This window comes from Xiphophorus couchianus, chromosome 24 (genome assembly GCF_001444195.1).
Source record: "Xiphophorus couchianus chromosome 24, X_couchianus-1.0, whole genome shotgun sequence".
NCBI lineage: Eukaryota > Metazoa > Chordata > Actinopteri > Cyprinodontiformes > Poeciliidae > Xiphophorus > Xiphophorus couchianus.
This window is the reverse complement of record NC_040251.1, coordinates 2208560-2227491: the sequence shown is the minus strand read 5'-3', so window position 1 is coordinate 2227491 and position 18932 is coordinate 2208560. Positions and strand designations below refer to the sequence as shown.

Here is an 18932-nt window from a genome sequence, read left to right as displayed (position 1 = left end):
AGCAGCTCACCCAACGTTGTCACGGCAACCTGCTCCGACGGTACCTCACCGTTGCAGTTTGATGCAGCAGGACTGACTGCACAGTTGTCGGAGGCAAACCCAGCATGGGGTCACTTTGTAACTCCAGCTTTGTTTACCGATGTTTAATTTGGTGAATCAACTGAAAGTGGAAGAGCTAGTGTTTGGCTAGGACCACCTGCCATGCGCTAACATGTTTACCAGCCGCTACCGCCCACCTGATAGAGATCAATGGTAGAACTCATTGATCAAGACAGTTTGTAGTAATGGTATGTTGTGATGATCTATAGCAGGACAAGATAATGGATTTTTGTTGTTGTGTTGTTGATTAAACTTTTAAAAAGGGATGGATAGGCTATTGATACATGCTTTTTCCTAAAGTAGGGATTATAGATGTACTATACATTTACAAATTTCTATAAAAGGGGGGAAAAAACTATTTTTTGACACCTTTGCAGCAAACATAATTAGAATCAGTATTGTCCCAATTGCTGCTGATTTTAATACTGTTTAATAATTGTGTCATAAAAAGCATGTAAGGATTTACAAGAGTCTGAAATCTAAAATAAAATTACATAATTTTTTGGATGGAGACATATCTTTTGGATCACTTTCTTTCAAAGAGCCTAGAATAACTCATTTCACCATTAATTGATTTATGTTAAGGATGCAAACTATCTGCTACTCTGGACATGAATAACATAAGTTTGTAAAAAATATTGCAAGTTGCTTCATTGTTTTTGTAATCATATATATATATATTTTTTGCTGTAATTTTTAGTCAGATTGCGATTTTACATAGCTGGGCCCTGTCACTACATCAAGGTGTATCATGTCAACACGGGTATTTTCATACAAAGAGGACGATAAACGCACTGATTCATAATATGTCTGTTTCAGGCTCGCGACTCCCCCACTCAGCTCCTTCAGACTAGCCAGTAGCAATTAGCAAACACCTGGTGGAACTGCACATCAGCGAAACTCATTGTAGAAGCTACTTCTCAGTGCAACAAATAAAAACATATTTAAAGGGTTAACAGAGGAGCCTTGTTGCGATGACTTCCTGAAGGCGGAGTTTCAGAAAGAGCAGGAGGTTTTAAAGAGACAGAGGCCCAATTCCAAGGCATCAAATTACAAAGTCAAATTGCCTTTAAGTGATATATGTAGCAATTTAAATGGTACTATATGCCTGGAAAATGAATAATACTACCGCTTTAACATGGCCATGTCATATTTGCAGGATATTTGGTGGGATGATCTTGGACGTCAAGCGAAAAGCCCCTCACTACCTTTCAGACTACACAGACGCCATCAGCCTCCAGTGTCTGGCCTCCTTCCTCTTCCTGTACTGCGCCTGCATGTCGCCTGTTATTACCTTCGGAGGACTCCTGGGCGAGGCCACAGAGGGCCGCGTGGTAAGTTTCTAGTTTCAAAGACTATAAATTGGAGACGCAACAATCAGAGATTTACAATCTACAGTGTCTGCAGCTGCCATGAGCAGACATCATTTATTTATTTATATTTTACAAAATATAACCTTTTTCACTGACAAATCAGTGATTCACTACCTTCGTGGTTTTGTATAATTTGTGAAAATAAACTTTTTACTCATTTTAGAAGGTGAAACTAGTATATTATATAGAAAATGATAATACAGCAACAAAGTTTTAGCACGTTCAGAAAGATGAGTGGAAGGAAAAGGTTCATCAGCAAAAATATTCTTTTTATTAATCTCATGTAATAGTCAACTTTTCAGTAGATGACTCACTACCTTTATTGACTGTAAGTCATAATCTTCAAAATGACGAGAAATAAAGGCTTTAAATATTTCACTCTATTTAATGAGTTTTGCTTCTGAATTGAGGAACAAAAATATGAAACTTTTTCACAATATTCAATCATTTTTTTAGCAGTCCTTAACATGTTTGTACGTGCTATGTATTGAAAAATAACAAGCCCTTCAAACCTCTAAGGTTCGGTGTCACTAAGTTAATCAGAACTCTGGTTCCGGTTCTTCCAGAGTGCCATCGAGTCTCTGTTTGGGGCTTCAATGACTGGGATTGCCTACTCTCTGTTTGCCGGTCAGCCCCTCACTATCCTGGGCAGCACTGGGCCTGTTCTTGTCTTTGAGAAGATTCTTTTCAAGTTTTGCAAGTAGGTTTCTTTTTCTTCCTCTTTGTGTCTGTCTGTCCTTGTTTCTTTCTTCCTTCCTTTACTTCATTTGGTAAAATGCTGTATGTTAGTTTCTGCCAGTTCTTGTATTTTATTCCTGTGTGTGTGCCTCAGGGAATATGGCCTCTCCTACCTCTCCCTGAGGACCTGCATCGGGCTGTGGACGGCCTTCTTCTGCCTGCTGCTGGTGGCCACAGATGCCAGCTCACTTGTCTGTTACATCACGCGCTTCACCGAAGAGGCTTTCGCCTCACTAATCTGCATCATCTTCATCTACGAGGCCCTGGAGAAGCTGATTCACCTGGGGGTGCACTATCCGGTCAACAAACACAACGACCTGCAGAAGCTCACCCAGTACTGGCAAGTGTCTCTGTCCTGTAGGTTGCAAAGCAGAAAGCCCATGATCCCAGTAATCTTCAGTTCAAATTTCTTACAAAGAGATTACATATGTAATCTGCAGAGTGTACTTAGCTCAGCATTTTTGGCCAAAACATGCTAAAGTACCGCAGCTATGTCTTGGTTCAGTGGTAAAGGAGACAGTTTATGGTTGACGCGTTACTAGTAAATGGAGATTTTAATGTGAGAAAATTACTTTTTAAAGCGTACTGATTAATTTATCTCAAACAGGTGTAGCTGTGTTGAGCCCAGGGACCCGAGCAATGAGACCCTGCGATTTTGGGATGAGAGGAACGTCACAGTCTCCCAGGTCAACTGGACCTCACTGGAGGTCAAGGTAAAGAACCCATTTATTTGTACAGGAACGTCTCCACTGAGCCAAATACTTTTTCACATCCCTGTAAATCGTTTTCCTCAACGACCGTCTTCCTCGTCTCTTTGCCCTTTGATTATTACCACATCCATCATCATCTCCATTCACACCGGGCCCAGTAGGAGTGTGAGATGTTACATGGGGAGTTTCAGGGGCCCGCCTGTGGCCATCATGGCCCGTACATCCCAGACGTCCTCTTCTGGTGCGTGGTGCTCTTCTTTACCACAGTCTTCATGTCGGCCTTCCTGAAGGAGTTCAAGTTCAGCCGCTACTTCCCCACCAAGGTACTCAAACTGACACTCATTTTATATTTTTTGTTATTTTTGAGTTGAGTTTTGGTCTCTGTGGCTCAGATAGCATGTTGGATTTATTTGCGATGCCTAAGCTAGTATTGTATATCAATGGAGAAATCCTACAACCGCTAAAATCTGATAGCACTCCAGTTTTGTTTACATTTTGTGAAAAAGGAAGTTACACTGGTCTTCTTCTGAGATTTTGTGTTTCCTTCAGTAGATCTTGGTGCAGCGCCACCACAGGCGAGGAGTGGAACATGTTTTTCAATTAGTTTGGATGGTTTGAAACAGTGCAGTGTGACTGTGAACCGCACCAGCTGAAAATGCAACAAATGCTGCAATTTTGCTCCCCAATCAAACCGAGTCTACCAGACTATAAGGCGTGAAAACACCCACAGTTAAGTCCGAGGTCTTATACCCGCAAAAGAACAGTATCTGCTGGCCAGATTTTTAAGAAATGTGTAAAAAACAGAAATGTCAACTGATCATTTAATATATTCTATTGGTTTAAAATATTGTTTAATGAGATTTCAGAGCAGAATGCTAGTAACACAGCAGACAAGGACTACTTTGCCAATTTTATCTTCAGGGATCTATTTCGAGCCACTTTTATAATTTTTTTTCCCTCAACCTTAAATTAAGATTAAGTTCACGTATAGTTTGTTACAAAGTAAAAGTACAGTTTAACATATATTATATAGACTTATTACACATCTAGTGAAATATTTCAAGCATTTGTATCTTGCAATAGTGAATTATAGAGAATAAAAAAACTATTTTGTGTCTCAGAAAATTACAATATTAGGTACATTTTTAAAAAATGAAACATGTTTGATTTTTCTGAGAAATGTGTTCATTTTTGTGCCATCTGGTGTCACTAATCTTCCTCTCAACAATCCTCCATAGATTTTCTCAGGCCTGTGTGCTAGCTCTTCAACCACAGTAACATTATGCTCAGTGAACCAGCTTCTAGTGTCTTTGACTGTTTGGGTGCCAAGTCCTTTTGGAAAATGAAATCAGCCTCTTCAGCAGAAAGAAGCACGAAGATTTCAGAAAACCCGATGGACCAGAACCAGCAGATGACATCAAATCATCCACTGGACTTGAAGCAGAATGGATTCTCCACTCTTTCTCTTAAGTCTTGGACTTTGGTTTACAAATAAAATGCAAACTTTACTTCCATCTGGAAAATAGACTATTGAATATTCTCACCACTGTTTTAAAATATCTATTCTTTGTTCACACAAAGGGCCTTTTTTTTTAAGGGCTTCCCAGCTGCAGAATGAAACCGACTTCACTTATTTATAATCCTCCAGTTAATTTTGAAATCCGCACAATAATACAGAAGCTGCCTGACACATCATTAGCATACACTGCCATCTATTGGCTGTTTGGGAGCACAGCGAGAGCGCTGCAGTCTGGCCATTCTATGCTAAGTTTCTATGGGTTGTCATTGAGATGACACACAGCAGCGTAATGTGTGGGGTGATGTTGACTCACTACAGCGTGTCATCTGATCGCCACCTTGTGGTGATGAATATTACATTGCAGTAACATCTAAACGCTTACTGACCGCTTCCTGTATATTTATGCTGCAACATTGGATTTTCTTGAATGTGACTGTTTTGATTTAAAAGAACTATTCTTTTTCTTGCTCTTTATTTTTTGGGGTGGATTTTTTGTTTATCTTACTAGAAAATGAAGACGTTGAAAATTTTCAAGAACATCAGCACTATACTATTAGTAGTTAAAAATCAGTGGAACGAAGCAGATAGAATGAAAACTTTAAATCATTTTACCTCTTAATTTTCAGCTGAGAACTGCGATGGCATATTGCGACCATTGTAAATAGAAGAAAAAGGAATACATTCAGAATCTAAGAAATTGAAAAAAGAAAAAACCTTGAAAATTTGAGTTTGAAAAGGCAATAATTGGCTTGGAAAAACATACAAATTTTTACATTAATTTCATTAATTTTCTTGATCACTGAAAAGTTTTGAGGTTGAAAAGTTTCTGGAAAAAACTTTGGCCTTTGGAAATGTTCAACGTTTGGAAGACAGTTTTCTTGTTTTTAGAAAATTTCAGAGATTAATCTGAACATTTCTGATGCTTTTTGAGCAAATTTTCAACTTTTTAAAGTCAGAAATTTCCAAGAGTTTTGTAGAAAATCTCTCAAAATGTAAATATTTTTTGTCGGAAATGTACTCTTTGTTTTTCTATATACAACGGCCCAGATACACCGTCATAGACAACACATGGGTAACCTGAATAAATACTCTTTTTGAAGGTGTTCTTGAATGGTACTCTGTTTACATATTTCTGTTTGAATTCAACATGGACTTTGTCTAAAGGATATGTGTGTCTTTGTTCTGTCCAGGTGAGGTCTATCATCAGCGACTTTGCAGTCTTTATCACTATCCTCACTATGGTCCTTGTTGATTATGCCATAGGAATCCCATCGCCTAAATTGCAAGTCCCCAACAAGTTCAAAGTAAGCACCTGTCACAGCCTTGTGTGTGAAACTCTGCACCTGTGTTTGCAGTAAAGTAGCACACGGTGTAAAAACACAAAATCTTACCATGATCTTTGTCCACTTTCAAGTGCAAATATCTCAGTACACTTTAAACTGGACAAAACTAACTTGCAAATGACTTTTCAGCAAGATATAAGAGCTTGTTTTAAGTAAATAATAATTCCTTAATATTGATTTTAAAAGTACTAGTTCCACTGGCAGATTATTTAATTTATAACATGTGGAAAATGTCTTGTTTATAAGTGAAATAATCTGCCAGTTGACTTAAACCAAGTTCCTGTTAAAAAGAAACCAGATCACTAAACTATATTTTGAAGTATTATACATGCAAATTCCATAGTCTGAATCCTATTTCAAACATTTTATTTGAACATCTATGTATAAAATCTTTAGATATCTCATCACTTAAGAAAATGTCCCATTTTACTCCCGGAAGCCAACTAGAGACGATCGGGGCTGGGTTATAAACCCGGTTGGACCCAACCCATGGTGGACCACCATTGTCACCTTTATTCCCGCTCTGCTCTGCACCATCCTCATCTTCATGGACCAGCAGATCACAGCGGTTATTATCAACAGGAAGGAGCACAAGCTGAAGGTTTGCATTAGCTCATTTCTCTTTGCTGCGTGACGCCTCATCGGCGCTGAAGTCTGTCCCTGTCGGCCCCTGCAGAAAGGCTGCGGCTACCACCTGGACCTGTTCGTGGTGGGGGTGATGCTGGGCGTGTGCTCGGTGATGGGCCTGCCGTGGTTCGTGGCGGCCACCGTGCTCTCCATCTCCCACGTGAACAGCCTGAAGCTGGAGTCGGAGTGCTCGGCTCCTGGAGAGCAGCCCAAGTTCCTGGGCATCCGCGAGCAGCGCTTCACCGGCCTCATGATCTTCACCCTCATGGGCTGCTCCGTCTTCATGACCTCCGTGCTAAAAGTATTTACTCAGCTGACGTCAAAAAGCACTCGAAAATGCTTGTAGAGTTGCATAGAAAACCGTTAACCAGTTTTTAAATGATGATTAAATTTTACCCGTTAAATTTAGTCAAGTAATGTGGTGTGAATTTTAAAGTCACTGTGATTAGCCCCAAGTCACCAGTTAAGTCTGTCCTTGCATACTTAAAAAGTCTTAAAATGTCAGAAATTCATTAGAAAATAATGAAAAACTGTTTTAGGCAACAACAAAAAAGAAAGCACTTTTGACTTAGGCTATTTCAGGAAGGTGATGATATGCAAGTTGTTTAATGATGGTCTTCAATATGATCATGGCAGGACTATTTAATCTCTAAATGTAGTTTATTTCTCTCGTGAGACTTTTCTGTCAGGCAGAAGTTTGAGTCACACTCAGAACATCTTCATTACGTTCTGGGATTATTAGCTCTTGCTGGCTAGCTAACATTTTTGCATCCATCTGGTGCTAATTTGCACTTGATATTTCAAGTGCAAATTACCACCAGTTGGCTAAACGGCATTGCTGACCTGTATGATGCTACATTCATTCTGTTAAAAAAAACTTGGCACTATTATATAATACATGCAATTTTCGTTTGTACATTTTAGTTGATTTAGGTCTTAAATTTTATTCAGAATGGTCTTAAAAAGTCTTGAATTTGTGTTGGTGAACCCTGCAGATAGCACAAAGTAGGCTAAAAGATATCAAAAAGTAAAGTAAAACTTTACTTACCAAAAAGTAAGTAAAGTTCTGAACAATTTTAAACCACTTCACTTTTGAACCAGTGATTTACATTAAAGTCGAAGCACTTTGAATTGCCTTGTTGCTGAAAATGTGCTATATAAACAAAACGATCTTACCTTACCATTATCTAGTGGAACAAAGCTATCACTAAATTAGCATAGCTCTAAGTGTTGCGATCCTGATCCTGACCTTTTTCCTGGTCTCTTCTCAGTTCATCCCTATGCCGGTCCTCTACGGCGTCTTTCTGTACATGGGAGCGTCTTCCCTCAGAGGCATTCAGGTGAGCATGCACAGAGTCCCCCAGGGGCCAGAACTAACCCCGAAAACACTCATTTATAAGTCTCGCTTGTATCTTCCAAGTTCTTCGATCGCTTGAAGCTGTTCGGCATGCCAGCCAAACATCAGCCTGACTTCATCTACCTTCGACATGTGCCGCTGAGGAAGGTCCACCTCTTCACCATCATCCAGCTCAGTTGCTTAGTCCTGCTGTGGGTCATCAAGACCTCCAGGGCGGCCATCGTTTTCCCCATGATGGTAACCTGACTCTGTGTCTGTGGTTGTGCCATCTCGGCTTGCCTGGTATCTTCATCTCGCTGTTTCTCCAGGTCTTGGCGCTGGTATTTATTCGTAAGTTGCTGGATTTCATCTTCACCAAGAGAGAACTGAGCTGGCTGGATGATCTGATGCCGGAGTGGAAGAAGAAGAAGCTGGAGGATGCAGCACAAGAGGTACAGTAGAGGAGCGCAGCGTCGGATGTTGGATGCGTTACAGTTTGCTGCAGGTTTTCTCTGTTTCATCTCTTCCTGCAGGAGGAACACAGTATTATCGCAGAGGAGGAAGGAATTGTTCAAGTCCCACTAGAGGGGCACTACAGGTGAGTGTTTTCCACCTTTAGTTTAGTTTTGAGTGTTGATATTCTATTAGAATATGAAACAAAATAGCAAACAAGTTCAATTTCTTAAGACTGAAACAACTTTCTGCCCTCTACTGTGTTTGAAGGAGCGACCCAGCCACGGTGAACATCACCGACGAAATGTCTAAGGGATCTTTCGGGAGCGTGTGGAAGGGTGTCAGTCCTGCTGAGAGCACGAAAAAGGAACTGGGATCGAAAAGGTACGCTGATAATTCCCAACACTTCACATGTGTAACGTACTACATCAGCACTTTTGCTATTGATGCAAAACCTGAAAGTTTTTCTTCTGGAAAGACCTCCATGTTAAGTGGCAGGTGTTTGTGACTGAACTGCTATTTTTCCAGTAAAAAAAACAGAAGAAAAGAAAGATGTGTATTTCAGAGCAGCTGTGCCCTTGCAGATTTCCCACTGCGTAGACTAACGTAGTTTGTCCTGCCTGCTTCTCTCGCTCCATCCCGCCCCTAAGCTCCCCTTCCTAACCTCTCAGAAGCTGATACCCCAAAGGTAAGCTGTTCCTAGCAGTCCCTGTTACCGTGCAGAGTCTCACTTTGTGTTGCATGCTGGAACCAACAGTCTGTAGCACGGGTGTCTGACTCCAGTCCTCCAGAGCCACGTTACTGCTTCAACAAACCTGAATTTAAATTTTTCGCTCATTAGCAGAACTCAACCGCATCCTGAAGAGGCGACTCAGTCATTTGACTCAGATGTGTTGGACTAGGGAGACAAATAAAAGCTGCAGGACTGAAATTTGACACCCCTGCTAAAGTGTCTTGATTTGGTTAACTTTATGATATGAAGTGACTAGTGACTCTGTTGAACAGTTCATGTCGTCAGGTTGTGCATGTTAGTTTAAGATTTTAAATACATTGATATAAATCTTCCCACTCCTTCAACATTTTGTTGCGTAACAACCACTTCAGGACTTTAACAGGGATCTGTAACTTTTATAACCTGCTTAGAGTCGCAAATGTTAAAAAAGACCTCTTATAAATTTCATCTATATCTATGTTAGGAAATTTGTAGTTTTAAAGAACCGCCATTTTAAGTCTATATTTGAGGGTTTAAAACAAAGATAAACATAAAATTTCTCAAAAAGAGAATGAATTTGTTTTTTTCCTAAGTGTTTGTTCAAAGATTGCCATTGTAACGTGATAAAGTTGAATCTGTACGAATGAAACCGAAAGGCAACATTTACTCTTTGTAAATTAACAGAAACATAATATTCAGTCAGACATATTTGCATGTTTTGTTGCATGTCTCCTAACAATCATTTGTCTTCGCCTCATCCTAAGATTCCATTTGCTTTAAATTTTTTATTTATTTATTTTGTTTTTCTTCCCCTGAAGTTACGCCAGAAGTGGTGAAAAGCGACACAAGCGGAGGAGGCATGACAAGAGCCTGGACAGGGAGACGAGTTTGTGATGACACCTGCTGGTGGCGCCACTGTGCTGTCAATCAGTAAATACAAATAAAAGAAAAAAAGAGAAAAAAAAACAGAACAAATATACCGTGCCACACTCAACCACCTATGTACTGTGCTACACTGTGTTTTTAGTCATGTAAGTCTGTGTGCAAGTTCAGAAGAAAGAAGTATTTGTTGGAAACCATAAGCAACATAAGAAAACTCACTGAGTTATCCACCAAGTTAGGCAAACGGAAGGAAAAAACCAAATCTGGACTTAATTTGATCCGCATTCAGACCAGCAATGGGTACGGGAATGATCAATTAGTGAACAGCTAGTTGCAGAGAGTGTATATGTGGCATTACTAGTAGAATGACAGTATCTGTTGAAGCTAAGCTGTCAAGCACTTTAACACTCTATCAGCTGCTGAAGGAGACTTTGGTAACTGTAAGACGTTGCTCGAGTATTAGTTGCTCTTCTTATTCGCCTCAATAGCTGCCTTTTCATCACAAATGTGTACAAAACTTTACTGACATTCCGCTAACGTCGAGAAACACAATTTTGCTATTGCGGTGTTTCCATTAAATAAGAAAAGCAATTTAAATCACACATGAATAAGTTCGCTCAATAAAAAACATGCTGCGCCGTTATCCTCCTACCACTTCCTGTCGTTTTCTTCGTCTAGTAACATCTGCTTGTTGATCACAGGACTCGTGATGCACCCTAAGGTGCAGTTTTACCACCTCATCCTAATGCAAGACTTTATTGAAAAACGTGATTTCTTATTTTGTTTTTTGGCAAATTATTTTTCCTAATTCCAATTGCCGCAACTATATGGTCAATGGAAATGCAGCTACTGTTTCGAATACATTTATTGCTACTTTGGCTTTGAATGATACCCAGAAGAAATCTTTTGTATTTGTTTGGTAATTGCAAACAACCGGGATACATTCCAGTTTGGAATCACTGCTGGATCTGGGATTGATATCAAATCGAAACATAACCATTGCTTGAAAATCAGTAGGATTTGCTACGTTAGATGTCAAATGATCCGAATAAATAGAGAAATAGAAACTAATTACCGTGTATTTTTCTGCATTTTGTACTTTCAAGCTCTAAATGAGGCTGTACAGCACTGTTTGTGTGAAACACAGTTTTGTCATAAATGCAAAAAAACGACTTTTTCTACCACAACTTTCACCAAGTTTTATACGCAATGGAATTCCAACCTTTTAGAGACCTTCTGATAAAATTTTCCAGTTAAAACGTTTCAAAACCAGAGTATGTCATCGAACTGCAACCACTGGATGCGGATGTTTTTTTAAAAAGTCCTTTTGTGATAATCTGTTAAAATTGCTGACGTGGTTCTAGTTATAAAACATTTAAAACCTCTGTTCTGCCACTTGAATCCTTCCTACTCTGCATGCGGATCAAATTACATCCAAATCGGACCTTTCCCGTCTTGGTGCCTAACTCGGTGTGGACCATTAAGTGTAATGGTGATACAGTACCAGCAACAGAGTGAAGCCAGAATTATGACTCCAACAATATCTTAGTCTATAGGCCAATTCCTGACAGATTTTAAATGATTTTTAACATTTTCTTTCTTGGTATTTTGTATGGGTTTTTTTTAATATTCTTTCCAAAAAGAAAAAAATAACAACTGCAAGTTGTCTCTTCAAAACACCTGCCACAGCAAGTGCAAATGGATTTCATGTGGAGCAATGAATGCTGCAGCAGAATTTCGCACCTTAGAATAGTGATTAGATGTCTGCCAGGTCTACTCCAACTCACACGAACCTAAGAGCGCTGGCTATGTAACTTTCTGAAAGTAAACATTTTCTATATACTATAATGTAAATCTAAATGTCTGTGTCAGTGGCTGTGTTCACCTTTGATGTTGCACATATAAATGTTTCTTCTTCAGTCGAGCGTTTCTTCGGTTTACCTCCTGAGAAATTTCCATTTTAGCCTTCTTACTAAGAATGAACTGAGAAGATTGATTCCTCTGATTGGTCAATTCCCCCTTCACCAATTCATACCTACATGTTACTACAAACACATTTTGTAGCCATGTACTTCAACCATGATAAACAAGTTTTTTGTTTTTTTTGTCAAATTATAGAAATTAACAATTCAATAAATGCTCAATCTTATGTACAACTTAATGTATTAATTTAAAAATATTTTTTCTGTTTCTTTCTTTAGTTGACTTTTATGATCCTAAAAACCTGATGACTCAAAATTACGTTGTGCTGATAGACATAAAACCATATTTTTTCTCATATGTAGCAGACTGTAAATCACAGATATTGTCTTTAAATTGTTAAAGTTGATGCGATCTGAGAAGTTTCTCAGTTCTACGTGAGAAACTAATCTGCAAAACAACAAAAACTACAAATTGAAATGGAGCAAAGTGAACACAAAGCTAAAGCTAGCAACAGGTTAGCTTTCTAATGATGGCTCAGTTTAAGAGTAGCTAATATGTCCAAAAGATATGAATTGACAATGGGAAAAGAATGACCTGCATCCCCCCTCCCCTCTCACGTCATTGCAAAAACCTGAAGCTAAAGCTAACGTTACTGGGAGGTTGACTTGGTTGACAAAGACTGAAAATGTGTAAACTGTTTATCTGGTCTGACTCAAGTGTAACACCTAATGCTGATATGTACTTTATATTGTTTCTGATTTATTCCACAAATTCTATATTTCAACAAAACAAGCATCAAAATCAGTCTTTGCTAGCATTAGCATTTCATTTACTGACGAAGTGTAAGAACCATATCAGTCTTTCAAATTACTCTTCCAAGTCAAGAAAGTCAAATCTCGTTTCTCTGCTGCGGTTGGCGCGAAACATTTCCACTTCATATCGGAAAAAGTTGGGTAATAAATGTTCAAAACTACAACACGGCAGAATTAACATAAAGCTAAAGCTAGTGGCAGGTTGGCTAGGCAGGCTAGGCTAATTGCAAAGATTGTAAATGACCCAGATGAAGCGAAGAAGCACTTTATACCTTGTTTCATTCCAGAAACGTCATACAATGTACTTTGTGCAAAACTGGTATTAAATTGGTCCTTGCAAGTATTAGCATACAAGAGTATTAGCATACAGAAATACAAGAGTGTGTGTGAATGGTCTCATGGAAAACTGTTCCTTTTCGTACCCCCCAAAAAACAGGTGTGAAATGTTTGAACTATTAGGGACAAAATTGTCTCATGTAATTAAACACAAAGCTAAAGTTACAAATTTGCTTGGTTAAACGCAAAAATTGTAAATAGTGAAACCCTTTTGTCTTTTCTTGAAAGTAGCTGCAGTGCTGCAAAAAAGTATTTGACCATTACAGATGTAGCCTCTTAGTTTTTTGTCAAACTTTAATGTCAAATTTTCATAGCAATTACATTTAATAAGTGAAAAATGTATCCAAACAAACCCTGGCCTTGAAAAAGTAATTGCTCTTCCCTTGTTAAATCATACAGTAACTTTGTTTTACCACAGTTTTTCTGGAAATCCAAGTTCAGTTTCTCAAGCAACACCCATCAGGTTAGATGATGCTAAGTGTGACAAAAAGTACAAATAGAAGAGTTGAGAAAGTGGAAAACTCCTTTTTCATAGCACTGTAAGATGCCTAAAGCTGACAAGCACTTTACGTCTTCTTTGTTTCATTTCAAAAAGCTTGTACAATGTAATTTGTAAAAAAAAAAAAAAAGAACAAAAATCTAAATCTGTCCTTGCTGGCGTTAGCATTTCATTTTATGAAGAAATACCAGAGCCATATCAGTCTTTTCAATTTACTCTTCCAAAGTAAGAAAGTGAATGAGCTTATTTCCCAGTTATTTCTTTTTAGCACACTCCTCTTTTTCTTTTTTGGGGACAGCTTAAATGAAGATGATATTTTCAAGCTTGCATGGCAGCGTAGTTTGGTAACATGTAACTTTAGCTAACATTAGCTATCTTTTTGCTTAAGAATAACAGAGACACTTAAATGCTTAACTTTCGGGTGATTGTACAAATAGCTCAGTGTTTTCCAGCATACTCTTCATCATCTTGTCAGTAAGTGTCATCTATGAACATGTGATCTCCTCTGAAACTGACCTTGTGTGTGTTAGCATCCAAAGCTAATTGTTTTTAAAAGAAACATAATTAAGAAATCCTGCATGGTGGTGAAATTATATCACTGCAGGATCATGGATTCCTCTAGAGATGCAATAATTCTGTTCTCTTCTTCTGGTAAGGGCAAAATGTAAATGGTAAAGAGTCTTAACACTGTATAATACATAGAATATTTTATTCGTGTAAAATGTTACTAATATGTTACTAATAAGAAATGTGTTGAATTCAGATTTTTGTTTATCTTCCCTCTACCCCCCAATGTCCAACCGATGGTTCTTAGCTGATTAGAGAAACCAATGGTGGGTCAAAATGAAATCAAAATCAGATATTTTGACCACTTCTGTGTGGAATTCTGCCTTAAATTTGGTATTATTACACGGGCACTTTCTGTTTTAACAATTGAAGTCACCTTTATGGAGAACTATAAGTTCAGATCTGTTGTGCAGTTGTAATTAGTTTCATAAGAATGAGAGAGTGTGTGCAAGATGACATAAATAAAGAAATAAAACAGCTGAAATTGTTTGTGTTTTGCTTCATTTATATATATATATATATATATATATATATATATATATATATATATATATATATACTGTATATATGTATGTATGTATGTGTTTTTATTTTAAATGCAGTTGTTTACCCCAATACACCTGACAAAACCCCAACTGCAGTCCCAGTAAAATGTTTGTTGGTTTTTCTCCACAAGTACAGATTTGGAAAACATGCATTTGCATTTAAGCCCTTCTGAGTCAATACTATGTAAAACCACCTTTTTTTTTTTTTACCCCTCCAGGGGGTATTTTGTGGGCTCTAGTGTCCCTTATATGATAGTAGACTGACAGGAAACGGGGAAGGAGAGGGGGGAAGACATGCAGCAAATGTTGTCGGGTCCGGGAGTCGAACCCGTGACGGCCGCGTCGAGGACTCAAGGCCTCCAAATACGGGTCGCGCTAACCACTACGCCACCACGGCACGCCCCATAAAACCACCTTTTGCGGTTTTCAGCTTTCTAACACATGAATTTGCTTCGTTCTATTTACAGTGGTGTCACGATGCTCCTGGGGCTACTTTTGATGAAACTGGTTTTCATGGACTCCAGTTCCAAAGCCTAGTCAGTTTATACCCAGAACTGCAGGTGTTTGCTCATGTAAGATTTTTCTTTTTTTATCTTTAGAACAGTGTCGGCATGCATTTCAGTCCACATAATGAGGACTTTATGAGAGAAAAAATGATCATCTTGGAATGGCTGAACCAGAGTCCAGAACTAAGTCTGATACCAAATCACCTAAAATGGTTTGGTCCTTCACAATTTCATAGAGCATCTTTGCAAAGGAGACAAGCAACATGTAGATTATACAGAGTATGGGATATTGACAGAGCTGTACTACATAATCAGAATGCTTAAATTGAACCACATAGAGCTTGGACAATGATTATTGCTGCTCTGCACAGTTTTGGTTGTTTTTAAGTTGATTTTTACAAGATAAATTTCACATATGTGGGACAATTGTGAAATTTCCATCACAAATGGAAACATTTGTGCATCATGAAAGAATAACAATTTAACCTCTAAACAAAGGAGGCAAAGAGATGGAATAAATGACAAGGTTTATTTGGCAGAGTAAAATATTCATTTGCCATGACAATCATGTGCTTTCCATAGGACTACCTGAGACAGAACCTTTGGTGTTCTTGTTTGCAGCTTAGAAATATAGCAAATAATTGTCATTTGTAGAAAATTTCATGCCCTGAATTTCATTTCTTCCCTTGCACACCTTTTGTCTGTGGAAGAATAGCATTTATTTGTATCTTTGCAATACATTCAAAGTAAAGTAAAAAATATTAACATAAGTTGCAAAGCGGTATGGCTTCCTGTTCCCCTGCAATATGGCTTTAGGTGGCGTTTGAAAAGACTCTCATTGGTTGTCTTGCCGTTTGTTGCTGCAAAAGACAAAGGTCACAGTCATGTTTATTACGGCTAATGGGGGAGGGGGGAACCAAGCGTTAGCATTTGCGCAATCAGCCGTGTCGACTTTGTATTACCTTTCCCCTGAAGGTTTAGAGGTCATGACCCAGAGTAAGTATTCCTTGGCGGCCATGGAGTCCAGCACCTTGTTCACATCGCTGGTGAAGCTTCCATCTACATGCCTCCTGCTGATCGTTTGAGCCAAGCTGTCCATTTCCGATCTATGTACACAAGGACACAATGTAAACAGTATTCATTAAGGGTCAACAACCCTCACATCTGAGCTCTAATGTTTGGCCTGAAAGCCATCAGATGTTGCTATAGCTGTTGCTGTAATTGTGTCATGCTAGCTTCACTGTCTGCTTGTGTGTTTTGTGATTCATTGCACCGTGAGCAAACAGACATATCAAATCAACACAGTGGAAAGGTTCATTGATTTATTTTAGCACAACGTTAAGAAGAAAGGAAAGGGGAAAAAATAGGACAATGGGTGAAGTGCAGCACAAAGCAGATGATTAGTTCAAGATCACTCTGGTTCCCGTGATGGGTTCATGGTGGAAGGAAACAGCCAGGTGGTTTTTGGAGGCTTTGGAACCGAAAGATGGAGGATTGGCCTACTCTTTTTGGATCTGTCCAGACTTGAGCTGGGCAACGAAGTCTTTGATTGCTTGGTCCTTGAGGTAGGAGCTGACGTCGCTGGTGAAGGTTCCGTCTGCATGGCGCTTATCGGCACTGCAGTAAAACAGAACAATACCCGATGAAGAAAAGCAGACAATTTGAAACCTTCTCAAATAGCTTCTTTTTTTTTATAAATCCTACACCAACCCGCTCCTCTTGTTACTCATCAACCACCGGACAAAGTCTTGGGCCTTCCTGTCCTCCAGGTATTTGCTGTAGTCATTTGAAAACGTTCCCTCTGAGTGTCTCTTGATGTTCGACAGCTCCTGGGGCCCGCTGGCTAATCTGTTGTCTTCCTCAAAACTGCAAAAAATACAGGGCATGTAAACAAATCACCCCAACTTATTCACAAAAATAGTTTGTGTAAGTTTTTAAACCGTAGAGCTTTTTTCAAAAAAAGTCCTAGTTCAAGATATTTGAAGTGAAGATCTGTGAAAAGGTTGTAAGCAATTAATATATAGCAAGGAATGCATTGGAAGCTCTTGGCCGCCATCTTGAAGTCAGGGTGTGAAATGCCTCTCTTTTGTGATTTTTGCATTTTTAAGCTGTATTTAAATTTAAATGTCATTTTAAATGATTTCAATGAAAAGTATAGTAAAAGAAATTGTAAAACAGTATAAATTCAATATTATTCTCTTTTGACTGAAATTTTTTTTATTTTGCTCAATTTTGCCTGATGTCGCTAATTTTCATCAGAGACAAATTCTATCTTCAAATAAATTTCTACTTAAATTTTTTACCAGCATTTAAAAAATATTATTGCAAATAAATTCAGGCAGTATGAGGTCAAACCGTTTTACTTTCACTGGGCACTTATTTAAAAAACTGTTTGCAACAACTAAACGGTTGATTAGTTGTTACAGGAAATGAAGTTTGGAGGCTGTGCGCCACTAAGAATCCTCCTGTGAGCGACATGTACTGTGAACAGAACACCTAAAGTGTTTTATGGTATTTAAAAGTAAAGATTTGTCAAAAAGTACAAAAAAAATTAGGAAAAACCTTTTTTGTTTTTCACAGTCTTATTGTCTGATGAACAGGACTTTATAGGATTCATTCTCAGGGCACGAGGCTCACCAGATGAACATTGGTGACCCACCACTTCCTACTTAAATTTCCATTAAATAACCATCCAATAAAAATGTGATGACAGTTTAGGTGCATAAAATATTGCTGCCATTAACCACTTTTAAGGATTATGTGCTGGATTATTATTTTTTAGATGATAGAAGTCTACTTTGGACTTGGTGACCTCGGACTAGCCATTAGCTCCACCAATCCTAGATGTGTACCGAAAGAAGACTTCAAGAGTGATACCTACAGCAGGTAAAGTATTTACCTGCTCACAACATTTAAGCTCAACACTGGTTTAAAAATTCTAATCAAGTTTACGACAGTACATCCTCCAGTCTTAGTGCGACACTCAGGAGGAGCGTGGCAGATGTCGCGGTCTGATAGCTGAGAGGGCGTGGCTGGTGTCCCATCAGACTGTCAATTCCCGAAACCACATATACACACACATACAAAAAAAAAGGTCCATAAAAGCGCATGCAAGGTCAGTGCAACCCCACCAGACTGTGGAAGGGTTAAACAATGTTGGATGTTAAAAACAAAGCAACCGTTGTTTTGTATGTTGATTTTCTTCCCATAGGATTTTCTGGGGAAACATTTTTATTTCTGTTGTACTATCATTCATGTTAGACCTTTTATTTGTTGTAGAGTTATTTTGTTAAAGTGCTCTGATATCTCAAAGTATTTGTGTTTAGAAGTACAGGCTGTATAAATCCATAGTGTAACACATTTATATCCCATCTCCATACTCTTGTATGTCACAGACTGGAGTCTCTTGAGTTAAATTGTGCTAAACCTAGAGGACTTTACCTTGAGTTGTCCTCAGTGCCAAGTAGAGGAACCTGCCAGCTGACTTGCATGAAGCCCAGGACCAAAAGGATGCCGGCCAAGCAGTGGATGCTTCTCATGGTTCCAAGCTGCGACATGAAACAAGGCATAAACACGGACAGTTCATCAGCTGAAGGTAAGACGGTGTAAAGGCGAGAAGATTCAACTCACCTTGTGTTGTTTCCTTCCAAACAGTGCTGTTAGTTCCTCTGCTTGGTGCTCCTGTGTAACCACTTGCTTCTCCCTTCCAGCTTTATATACTGGAAGAGGAGGTCCCATCTCCTCAGGCGGACCTGCTTTACGGTCCCTTTACTCTCGACCCATTAGACACAGGACACCTCAGTGACGGGCAAGTAAACGAGCCATGCGTTTGTTCATTTGAAAGGTGCAGGTGGAAAGGCGCAGTTCATGCGTGACGCCTGCTTGTACTTAGGTGTTAAGATCAAACAACTGCTGCTCATCCTGTCAAATAGACAGTCAGCGAGACGCTCTA

At 38.8% G+C, this 18932-nt stretch overlaps 2 protein-coding genes across 4 annotated transcripts in view; one reads left to right on the top strand and one right to left on the bottom strand.

The window, feature by feature from the left end:
• The window catches only part of LOC114140820 (sodium-driven chloride bicarbonate exchanger-like), a 46121-nt gene extending 31708 nt beyond the window's left edge, over nucleotides 1-14413 (top strand). For 2 of the 3 annotated variants that reach the window (XM_028011057.1, XM_028011058.1), the window contains 15 exons: nucleotides 1259-1433; nucleotides 2039-2172; nucleotides 2305-2550; nucleotides 2818-2923; nucleotides 3082-3243; nucleotides 5630-5743; nucleotides 6222-6383; nucleotides 6459-6710; nucleotides 7681-7749; nucleotides 7830-8003; nucleotides 8075-8197; nucleotides 8279-8343; nucleotides 8469-8582; nucleotides 8849-8886; nucleotides 9729-14413. In XM_028011057.1, coding sequence (XP_027866858.1) covers nucleotides 1259-1433; nucleotides 2039-2172; nucleotides 2305-2550; nucleotides 2818-2923; nucleotides 3082-3243; nucleotides 5630-5743; nucleotides 6222-6383; nucleotides 6459-6710; nucleotides 7681-7749; nucleotides 7830-8003; nucleotides 8075-8197; nucleotides 8279-8343; nucleotides 8469-8582; nucleotides 8849-8861 — 1909 coding nt within the window. In that variant the 3' untranslated portion in view covers nucleotides 8862-8886; nucleotides 9729-14413. Of the gene's footprint in view, nucleotides 1-1258; nucleotides 1434-2038; nucleotides 2173-2304; nucleotides 2551-2817; nucleotides 2924-3081; nucleotides 3244-4158; nucleotides 4444-5629; nucleotides 5744-6221; nucleotides 6384-6458; nucleotides 6711-7680; nucleotides 7750-7829; nucleotides 8004-8074; nucleotides 8198-8278; nucleotides 8344-8468; nucleotides 8583-8848; nucleotides 8887-9728 lie in introns of those variants that run through there. The other variant, XM_028011059.1, reaches the window with a different exon arrangement.
• A 1082-nt stretch (nucleotides 14414-15495) lies between these two features.
• LOC114141219 (glucagon-1-like) lies at nucleotides 15496-18742 on the bottom strand. The gene is made up of 6 exons (XM_028011704.1): nucleotides 18611-18742; nucleotides 18422-18528; nucleotides 16691-16846; nucleotides 16484-16597; nucleotides 15943-16086; nucleotides 15496-15840 (listed from the first exon to the last, which is right to left on the bottom strand). Exons 1-6 carry the CDS (start codon nucleotides 18716-18718, stop codon nucleotides 15816-15818), a joined length of 654 nt encoding a protein of 217 aa, XP_027867505.1. The 5' UTR covers nucleotides 18719-18742; the 3' UTR covers nucleotides 15496-15815.
• Nucleotides 18743-18932: the final 190 nt, after the last annotated feature.